The following is an 11,653-nucleotide window of genomic DNA, read 5'->3' on the forward strand; positions in this document are numbered from 1 at the left end:
ACCAAGTCATTCGGTATGCGGTTTAATAATATTCTAATTTTTTTTTTTTTTGGTGATATTTTTTTACTTCTTTCGTGTTTATATAAGTGAAAAGTTTCACTTGTGTACTATTCCAATGCAACACTTTGATTGATAATATCTTTAATTATCAATAAGTAACAAACTAGGAAAAAATTTCAACAAGTACACACAAAAACAATATATATTCTAATGTATATATGATTCACAAACATTAGTCAAAGTGAATTAGATGAATTGTGCAAAAAATCAAACTGTTTCACTTATATTAACACGAAGGGAGTAATTATTAAAGTTAGCTTACCTTGTATCATCAAAGTTTAACTTGACCAAAAAAAAGACCTAAAATAATAATCACAATAATTATATTCTAGACTAAATGTGTTGTTTGTACAACAAAAAATTTGTCGCCATAAAACAATTTTTTTTTTTGTAAAAAAAAAATAATAAGATAAATATTTAAAAGAGGAGGAAAATCTAGAGTCTTACTCCCTTAACAACCCACCAACAAAAGAGAACAAAAACAAGAATTTTTTTTTTCTTTTTTTTGAGAAACTAATCAATAGTCTATATACTAATACTAAAACAAAATATGCTGACATCATCCATTCCTCAAATTGTACACGTGTCTTTCTCACATGAATTTTTTTTCCCGTCAATGATAACATCATTAGTTTTTTTTTTTTTTTTTTTTTTTTTTTTTTTTTTTTTTTTTTTAATAAACCTCTCATATGTTTTATCCTTTGTCCCCACCGATTTTTTTTTTCTATAACTATAACTAAAGTAATAACCGTTGATATCATCTTTGTACACATGTCATTATTTCATTTCATGAGTCTTGATTTAACCTACAATGCATTGTTGCTCCAGCAACTGAACCTTAACAAATTGTTGTACAAGTCCAATCGAGAAATGCTAAAACTGATACATCTAACTTCTCTGCATTCTTTCGCTAAGTCCATATATCTTGTGAAAGTGACTCAGTCAAAAATCAGTGAAATATTGCAGCCCTGATGCTGTGAATTTTACATAACTTTTCAAAATTCCTGCAAATTATAGCATGATGTAAGGGCAGGGTCGTTGGGTTGCTTGTAACAAATCTGCATATGCAGTACTCTGTAATTCTTATTCAATGCACTTGCACACTTTCAGAAAATTAATTATCATTTCAGAACAAAAAGTGAATAGTTTGAAACCTTCTCAGCTTCTCTGCATGATTCTAAATATGAGACAGTTTCAACAACATTTAAGAATTCAGACAGTTAGCTGTAAGTTCATGAGCCTTATACAACCAATCTTTCATAATCCCTAATATCAAATAAAAAGATGGAATTGTCTATTTGTCTACCCAACATTCCAAAACAACAACAACAAAGCCTTAGTCTCTCAAAAAAAAAAAAAAAAAAAAAAAAAAAAAAAAAAAAAAAAAAACAAAAAAAAAACACTTGTTTAAGGAAACCTCCTCAAGTCAAGGAAATACAAAGACACCAATAGAAGTGAAGCTCATAATACATGATCTGCAGCTTTGGTCCAAAATGCTACCCATCCAATTATATCTAAGCATCTTCCCCATTTATATATTCAGGAAAATAAGGGGGAAATCTGCCCAGCATTATCTTCGATTCCATCCAGGCCTCACTTTCTTGACAAAACATACCATTTTCCCATCAACCCTCGCCTTAGAAAAGAAAGTCGCTAGATCTGTATCGTCTTCATCTCCACCCCAATTCTCAAGGGATACTTCAGTAAGGGCATGCTTCCAGCAATTGATAGGAAGAGATTTCCAGCAGCCACATTTCTTCTTGCCTTCCACTGGTTTCTCGTATGTGAACTAAAAAGAAAACAACAGGACCAAAATTATCATCTCAATCAAACCATGCTCTCCAACCCCATTTCCTATCTTTTTCATACCAACAAAACATGTTGAATCATTATAAGAATGAAAAGCATACAAATTACACAACAGATTTACACATTTGTTTGAACAAGACTAGATTCTACAAATTATATATATATGAGCCTTTGTGACACATGCAAGGTGCAAGGGACATATACTAGTTTAATAAGAAAAATCTCCTCCAAAATGCCTTAGCTTAACTTGCCCACATTTTTTTCACCCCCACAAAACAAATGCAAAACAAAAACCCAGGGGTAGGGGGGCAAGAAGCCTAGCAACAAGAGCAATGATATCATACATCATACCTCACATCGATGTACACAAACAAATCCCAGAAAGCACATAGGGACATCATAAGCCAAAGAAAAAATTAGTAATTATTTAAGGGAATCCTAAAACTAAATATTGCAATTTGTAGCTTTGTATGTACAAGCAGGTTCCAGACTGGTTATCCAACCACAACTGTAGATAAAAAATTTCTCATCCGTCATTAACGTACAATGGATGGCTACGACGCCATCCAGGTTTTCAAGCTGTCTTTAAACACAGCCTTAATTAAAAAGTGACAAACGATCTGCATAAATAAGTACATACTAGATGTACTCGCCAAAGACATAACAATGTGAGGAGGTGTGGTGAAACAGTAGGATTCGATTTAAGGATTAACACTAAATGAGTATCACACAACTAAGGCCAAGCACAAAGTAACAACGAATTTGCGGAGCCCTTAGCAACTTAAAAGTTAAAACTCCCACAACCTGAGACATGCAGCTTTCTTCCCTGTTATCCCCAGTGTTCCAGTTTTATATGCACAAAAGAAAGCTTCATTTTCTCAGTCCTTGTCCTATGTACCATCATAACTCAAATCATAAAGCACATAGCTAAATATGTGGTGACTTCTCTAGGTTGATGTACTACTAAAAAACTATCTATTTTTGAAGGAAAAAAGCTGGCTTGAGTTATTAAACAAAAATGTTTGAAATGTCCTGTACAGCCACATCCGAGATCCATAGGGGCAGTGGCGGTTCCAGTATGGGTCCAGTGGGTTCTGAACCATACTGGATTTTGGGAAAAATTCATAAATCTGATGAAGAAAAATTAAGTTAAAAGCAATTGCAAGCTGCAATATTAACTATACAATTCCGTGGTTCAGTGGTCAGATGTAGAAATGAATAGCACATACTCAAGCTGACACGCGGGTTCAATTCCCCTGCCTATCATATTTGGGTCTGTTTTTTTACATTTTACATTTAATAAACTACTAGTATGACTTTTTTGGGCTTGATTTGATTTTTTATGTAATATTATTTTTTCCTTTTCTTTCAAATCAGAGCATATAATTTTTAAGAAAGCCAAATTTTATTTGAACAAGCTTTATCAAAATATATACATTTAATATTTAATTCATTTTTGGATTTTATATTTGTTCATTTTTAATTGCAATGTTGCATTTTTAACGTTTGTCAATGCACATTTAATATTATCAATATATATTTTTATTCATAGAAATAGTTTATCAATATATTTAAGTATACATTAATTAAGGAAAAATGAAAATTAAAAATCCAACCTTTGCACTTTCTTCTCTAAAAAATCCAACCTTAAGTTTATTCCACAAAAATCCAACCTTTATACCCCATCTTCATCTAAAGATCCATTACTTGTTGGTGACTGGTTTTATAAGTTATATGCCACGTGTCAGCTTTTTATAGGTCTATTATTTTTTAAATTATTAAAAAAAAACAAAAAATAATTAAAAGAAGAAAAAAAAAAAAAAAAAAAAAAAAAAGCACCCAGCCCCCTTTTACAGCCTAAATGACTACCACTTCGCTGCCGTCCCAATCGGAACGGCCCACCGCCTTCCCCTCCCCATCCCCACCTTTTCTTCCCCGGCAACCCTAGAGACCTCCTCCCCGAAAGCACCACAATAATCAGCTCCAAAATAATCAGCTATTTCCCCTGTTTCTCTTGGCTGCTTTGCGATCTTCACCACTCAACCATCATCATTATCACGAAAATCGTCCAATTTCATTAATTCCGAACAATCTAAACTCGTGGTTGTGGTTGTGCGCGGGACTGGGATTGGTGGTGGGTGGTGAGGTTGCTGTTTTGTGGGCGATGAACGGTGCTGGTGTTGACGGTGAGGTGGTGGAGATGCGAGGTAATTGCTACAGTTGTGATTTGTTAATGTGGGTTGAAGTGGGCTGAATTGGTGATAGTAAGTTGGGTATGGGCAGCAAGGAAGGGAAGGAGGAGTTGGTGATGCAGGGGCTTTGTGTGGGGCAGGGGCTAGATGTTTCGGCGAGCGGCAGGAAGGTGGGTTGGGGGTTTCAGGGCGGCAGGAGGGTGCTGCTATGTGTTTCGGGGCGGCAGGGGAGTGGGCTGGGGGTTTCAGGGCAGCAGGGGGTTGTGGCTAGGGGTTTTAGGGGGGGCAGGAGGGTGGCAGCAAAGGGGGGAGGGGCAGTTCAGGTGGCAAGGTGTTTTTGGGGTGGTGGTTATGGTGGGCATGGAAAGGGGATGGGGAGGTAGGAGGAGAGTGAATAATTAAAAAAAAAAATCCATTTTAACCTGTTTAACAGGTTTCAGGTCAAATGGATCTGTTGGTGAAGATGGGGTATAAAGGTTGGATTTTTGTGGAATAAACTTAAGGTTAGATTTTTTGGAGAAGAAAGTGCAAAGGTTGGATTGAAGAGAATCTAACAAGACTTCAATGACTATATTTTTCCTAACACATAAAATACAAAATGCGGTACAAAAAGTGTACATAAATAGTGCAAAATTTCAAACGTTGTGAATAAAAAGAACTGATGAAGTATATCTAATGTTCGAAACTCTGAAGAGTCCGAACCCATATGTCCAAATTTCTGGAACCGCCACTGCATAGGGGACTTCCATCTCGACTCTTAGACTCCCTAAAACATAGCTAAGAATAAACAACATGCTCAAATAAGCCTTAAACTATAAGTATAATCACTGAACATCCTTCTTAAGAGCGTGAACAAAGTAAGGAAATTTATGCATGAAGTTTATTATTACACATCCAGTAAAGGCAGTAAATTTGAATAAATTTCTTAAACCATATAAACAATGAAAGTAATTAACCAAAATTCTTGTGGGGCTCTAAGTAATTTAACCTACAGCAAGGAGACATGTAGAAGAACAAATGTGAGCTCAACTCTGTGCAGTTCAATTAGATGAACAAATGCAAGTTAATTTTCTGTCATTATCGACTTTATCTTCTTAGCTAAATCATTATATAGGCAGCTGGACATATAAATGCTTTTACAAGGTTTATTACAAGTAAAAAGTCATTAATTAACCTCAAGTAACTGAAAAAACTTCAAATAAATAAGGCCATCTAGTTATATATTCTTATCAGAGTCACCACAACTTGTTTTCTGATTCGAAATGCCTATGCAACAATAGTAGCAATGCAGGACAGTTTGATTTTTACCAACTCTAATGTATAACTTAATCTGGATAATTGTTTGTGGTGGTCAGTTCCTTTTTATACTTCGAATTATTTTGCAATGTTACTGGAATACTACTACAGAAACATCTTTAAACATGAATTTTTACACAAAAATTCCAAGTTATGATTGTAATAAATATAGCAATATCAGCCTATCAGGACAAACCACCTAAAATAAACAGAAACATGAGCAGATTAAGTATTTGCCAAGATAGGAATACCTTAAGAAACTTGCAGACCGGATTAGAGTCGTTATTGATAGATAGAGACTCTAGGCATGATGCAAGCCAAAGAAGAGCTTGAACAAGTTCGACTTGAGTATACTTCAGTAATGATGAACGAAGCTGCACCACCAAATTTTTGACTCCATGCAGGGGAGGGCGGGATTCCATCCTCACTGATTCAGGGATCAGAAATTCCTTGTTTTTGAAATATCATGGTAAACAAAACACCAAAAAAAAAAGGTAGAATCAGCTAATAGATAGCATGATGGAATTAAATTAAAAACTTATCATGCAACCAAAAAAGAAATACAACATGAAAGAGAAGGAAAAACATTATTATACCTCTTCAGAACCAACAATAAGTTGTAACTTCTCACAGTGACGAAGCTTTGCAAGAAACTTGATGAAACGAACATACCATTTGTCACCTCTGATGTAGGGTTTTATGTAAATGCTTGCTTCGGTTAACTTGAGAGCACAACCCTTGGGTTTAATAGTCATAAGCTCACCATTCGAATATTGAAAGGATTTTAAATTAGGAGCATCAATTTCAACCATTTTAATGCGTCTACAGTAGGAAAACTCGACCTGGACAAGATGTTGATTTGAAACAGAAACATGTTCTAACCAATTGCAGCGATATAGTTCCAATTTTTCAAGGACAAAAAGATTTTCAAGTATCTGTTTAAAAACATCATCACCCAATTGAGCACCATGTAATCTCAGACGTCTCATCTTTGGACAGGCTAGCACCTTGATTGCACACGCCTGAGCATCAATATTGCGATCATTCAAATAGAAGAACTCCAACAGATTAGGTGCCTCAATCTCAATCAACTCAATTACATCAGCAGATGTCTCAAATTCCATAGTTAAGAGCTTATTGAGACCAGAGACTACAAATCTTGTAAACCCACGGCAACTTATGATATCAAAAACCTCGAGATTAGGACAAACAGCAGCTAGGCTCCCCATAACTCCATCATCCATATAAACATATTCAAGGTTTACCTCTCGTAAGGAAGGTAATTGAGCATCCACAAAACGAGACGAATTCAAATCACATTTTTGCAAGTGCAATTTTGTGAGTGAATTAGCACCCAATACAATCTTAGGCAAACAATATCTGGGTTTTTCCCGTGAACTAAAGTGCAATTTCAATACTTTAATACGACGCCTAACAACACATTCTAGCCAATGATCCAAGCGAGACTCCAACTCCAACCCGTAACCAAAAACATAAAGATCAAGCTTCTTGAAATCCGAACTCGACTCAAGAGCCCGATCAAGAAACCCATAAAACGCCTCCCTCTCCCTAAGAATTGCCTCTCTCTTCACTCTAGCACCATCATTCATACCTTTAGGCAATTTTTTAACCATAAGTGAGCTACGAAATTGAAATTTAAGTTGAAATTCACTCAATTTCAATTTTGGAAGTTCAGTCCACAACCCCCGCCAACTGCTCGACAAAATGCTAGATCTAACAGCATCATCAGCTGGCAAAAATGAAAGTATATGCCTTCTAATTGGTTCTGGCAAATCAGAAATTCTATCTAAATTCTTCTCCAAATTAACCTTCTTCTCCATGTTAATGTTCACCTAATGCAGAAATTAATACAAAAACATCAATAAAACGGCAAAAGTGAATTTTATTTGGATTCTTTTGTCAAAGTTACCTAATAAATTTCAGATTTTGTGAGAAAGTACCCAATAAAAAAATTTTACAAAAAAATATAAAATGGTAAGAAATTACCTGAGATAAAATATTGTAACATACTACATATGGCCGGATTTCCACCGTTGAACTAATTTTCATGCATTAACCCACCTCAAAACATCTCCTGAAACCACCGCTTCATCCCCAAAACCAACACACAACTCGCTTGAAATTGCCTCCATCACGCCGAAACCACCCTCCAACATCAAAACCACCCTCTTACCCCAAAAACCATCATCTCGAATCCCGATACCAACTAACTCGAAATATCCCCTAACAATCCCAAAAAAAGCCTTACCACCTCAAAAACCAACCCTCACGGTGGTTTCATGGGTGTTTTGAGGTAAGTTAATATAAGAAAATTAGGTAATGGTGGAAATCAAACCAGAGTTATTCCGTCTTTTACTACCTCTTATTAGGTAATTTCTCACAAAACCTAGATTTTATTAGGTAGTTTCTAACAAAAAAATCCAATTATTTAAAGAAATTATTTAGGGAAATCAAAATCATAATTCATTGATTGTATAGACAACAAACTTTAAGTGAGAAATGAAGAAATTAGGATTTTTATTACCTGAAAATTGAGAATTTGGGGAAGATGGATGCAGAAGCCAAACCCTAAGCAAAAATCATATTGCTAGATGTGTCTTTAAAAGTTGTAAATAAAACTACTAATTGTATTAGTAGTGATTTATCATACTCATTTTATAGAAGATTTATTAAACACCAACTTAGCCAAGAAGATTCAAATTAGTGGCTTTATAAAACTGTTGATTGTATTAGCTGTATTACTTTGCTAACCGATAATTGAGGGCTTGTTTGGCGTTACTATAGATTTCTGTTTTTTGATTTTTTGTTTTTAAAAACTATATAATATACTCCCTGCATTCCTAAAAGTTCGACTCATTTTGCAATTGTGCGGTCTTCAATAGACATCTTTGACCATGAATAACTCTGGTTGTGTATAAGTGAAATTTGTAAAATTTTGATATTTGGATTATTTTTAATAAGGGGAATCTAATTTATTTATAGTGTATAGCTCATAAAATGTGGTCTATTTTAACCACATGAATAGTAAGTGAGTCGAACTTACAAACAGAGGTAGTATGGCATGTAATGAATCAAAAATTAGTCAAACTTACTAAAAATCATGATAATTTTGAAAACTGACAATAGAAAAGAGGAAACACTTTTTTTCTTGTTTCCTATTTTTGGTTTTTTTATTTAAAAAAAAAATAGAAAACTAAAAACGATGTCAAACAAGGCCTCAATTATCGATTAACAAAGAAATACATTTAATACAATCAACAGTTTTATAAAGCCACTAATTTGAATCTTCTTGGCTAAGGTGTTCATCTTATTTATGCTGATCTGATCTGAACTTATTTTTTCTGATCTGATCTGAACTTATTTTTTCTGATCTGATCTGATTGTCTTATTTGACCAAACTTTGACCTTAAGTGTACGATAATCTATAAGGAAAAAATATATCAAGTGGGATCTTGTTAGATTCGTAATAATGTGTAGTTTATTAATATGTAATTTTCACAATTTTTTTCATTACGAAATTAAGAATATTTAGCGATAAAAAACCGCACATAAAACGATGTTCTGATATGAACTTATTTTTTCTGATCTGATCTGAACTTATTTTTTCTGAAATAAGTAAAAATAAGGTGAACTAAACAAGGCCTAAGTGTGTTTAATAAATCTTCTATAAAATGAGCATGATAAAATCACTACTAATACAATTAGCAGTTTTATTTACAACTTTTAAAGACACATCTAGCAGGATCAATTAAATAAGACACATTCGTTAAGAAAACAGTTAAAACTAACGTTTAAAAAAAAAATTCTTCGAATTTCGTGCTAAAAACATGTTCTTTAGAGGTTTAGGGGTCATTTTTGTCCAAAGGAACCGATTTAATGTCAAAATTTACAAGAAATAATTGAAATTGCCTCATTTTGCGTACTAAAAATAACTCAGTTTACGTGACACATGCAATATGAAGCATTTTCAATAATAATAGCATGTTTTTGGCATAATAGTCGAAGAAATTTATTTGAAGCGTTATATTTAACGGTTTTTCTTAACCGAAAATGTCAAGTGGTGGTGAAATCTATTTTTTTAATATTATATCTATCTCCTCTAATGGTTTTCACGTACCCAAACCCAATACTACTTTTTTTTATTATTTTTTGTCTCTTACATTCATTACTTTTTAATAAATTATTAATCAAACTACGTGTCTTTACAATTTTTTAATACTCTCACAACCCCATTTACCTCTTATTTTATTTAAATTAATTAAATTGCCTAAAACTATTTGCCGATTAAAGTGTAACTCTTATTAAACCACAAAGGTAGTATTAATTTATACTTTCATAATACTTCATATTAGATTTTTCAATTATACTTTCATATACTTCGTATTAGATTTTTCAAACATTTACTAATTGATGATTAAATATATTAGTATTTCAACTATTGCATTAATAAACTTAAAATTCTCTTTAAAAAAAAATTATTTTTACTAAACTTAAATTATTTTTACTAATTAAAATTTATTTTTACCAATTTATGATTGAATTTGTTCTTTAAAATTACTAATTTTAACTAAAATTAAATTATTTTTTGAACTTCAATCATTTATAGGCCAAAACATTTTATCTTAAAACATTTATATTTAGTACAAATAATTTAATTTTAATAAAAAAAAATTAGTTTAACAAAAAAATATAGGAAAAATAGAAAAGAATATCTTACCAATCTTTGGCCTTTCGATAACAATTCAACCTTAAATTTATTCCAAAACAATCTCACCTTTAATGTTCAACAGCCAACTCCTCCCACCCCACCAACACCCATGTCTTCCGCTTCCTGGCAGCCACACCCCCGTCTTCCACTCCCACGGCAGCCCCCACCAACACACCAATCACCGACGACACACCATACATGCATCCACCGTCGCAACCCCATCACAACCACCATAATCACCACCAATAACAATCACCAATTCGCCATAACCACCACCCCTCTTTCTCTATGCTTTTTTTTTCTGCCTTGAATATTTAATTTGATCTATGGATTTGTTCACCATTCACCATATTCAACCCCGGAAAATATTGTTGCTGCTTTGAATCTCTGATTTTTTGGCTCTTTTCCTTTCTTTTTCTTTTCAATTGAGATTTGTGGGATTTTGATGCCGTTGTTGGGGTGTAAGATGAAGGAGATGGGGTGGCGGCAGATGGTGGTGGTGTTGTTGGCGGCAATTTCGGGGTGGTGGTGGCTTTGGTGTTGGCCATGGAAGTGGGTGGGGAGGTGGGAGGATAGGGACTTGAGAAAGAAGAAAGAAAACATTTACCTGTTTAACAGCAAGTCATTTAGCTCCTTAAAACAAGATGGGGTCAAAGGTTAAATTGTTTTGGGACTTTTACCAAATTGAGTTTTTTTGGCAAAGTATTTACCAAATTGGTCTCGTGGCAAAAGTATTTCCCAAACTAAGCATCTAGGGTAAAACGCTGTCTCGAACAGCGTTTTACACCCAGTTTTTAAAAAAAAAAAATTCAAAACATAAAACTCTGTGTCAGACAGCGTTTTATGGTTAATTGACTTTTTTGTATGTATTTTGCTAAAATATATTGGAATACACGTATTTTGTGTATGTAAAAAGTAAAACGTTGCCCGAGGCAGCGTTTTACTTACAGCAAAAGTATTATTCCCAATTAAACGCAGCTGCAATTCGATATAAGTCCCGCAATATTGTACGGAGGAAAATGCTGCCTCATGCTGCGTTTTATTCTGTACAATAAACGCTGCCTGAGGCAACGTTTATTGGGTTTTTTTTTATAAAATATGAAATACGAAGTTTGAGAAAAAAGTCAAACAGGTAAAACGCTGTCTGAGACAGCGTTTTACTTCTTGGATTTTTTTTAAAAAAAATCTGGGTATAAAACGCTGTCCGATACAGCGTTTTACCCCAGAAGCTTAGTTTGGGAAATACTTTTGCCACGAGACCAATTTGGTAAATAATTTGCCAACAAAGCTCAATTTGGTAAAAAGTCCAATTGTTTAACAGCAGAATAAACTAGTTTTTTTTGGCTCGTTCTAACTTCTAAGTATGGGTTGTGCATACGTTATTACTCTATATTTATTTATTCATCAAAAAATTTACAAATTACTTGAATAACTTAAGTCGTTTGGTTGGATCATTTGGAATGAATTAGAATGCAATTAGAATCCATTCCATCTGATGTTTTATTTAGTTGAGGTTTTTAGTAATTGAATCTCATACCTAAAGGATGCCTGAGATGTCGGTAGGAGA

General features: G+C 33.7%; 1 protein-coding gene across 4 annotated transcripts in view; it reads right to left on the reverse strand.

Annotated features, from left to right (window-relative positions):
• LOC110699561 overlaps positions 1-10,740 on the reverse strand; it is a 48,782-nt gene extending 38,042 nt beyond the window's left edge. Inside the window, exons 1-5 of one of the 4 annotated variants that reach the window (XM_021877058.1) lie at positions 10,096-10,740; positions 7,903-7,946; positions 5,954-7,210; positions 5,609-5,806; positions 1,165-1,849 (exon numbers count right to left, since the gene is read on the reverse strand). In XM_021877058.1, the coding sequence (XP_021732750.1) occupies positions 1,631-1,849; positions 5,609-5,806; positions 5,954-7,198 (1,662 nt within the window). In that variant the 5' untranslated portion in view covers positions 7,199-7,210; positions 7,903-7,946; positions 10,096-10,740 and the 3' untranslated portion in view covers positions 1,165-1,630. Of the gene's footprint in view, positions 1-1,164; positions 1,850-5,608; positions 5,807-5,953; positions 7,211-7,364; positions 8,491-10,095 lie in introns of those variants that run through there. The other 3 variants (XM_021877056.1, XM_021877059.1, XM_021877057.1) reach the window with 3 other exon arrangements.
• Positions 10,741-11,653: the final 913 nt, after the last annotated feature.

Source organism: Chenopodium quinoa, unplaced genomic scaffold (genome assembly GCF_001683475.1).
Source record: "Chenopodium quinoa cultivar QQ74 unplaced genomic scaffold, ASM168347v1, whole genome shotgun sequence".
Taxonomy (NCBI): Eukaryota; Viridiplantae; Streptophyta; class Magnoliopsida; order Caryophyllales; family Amaranthaceae; genus Chenopodium; species Chenopodium quinoa.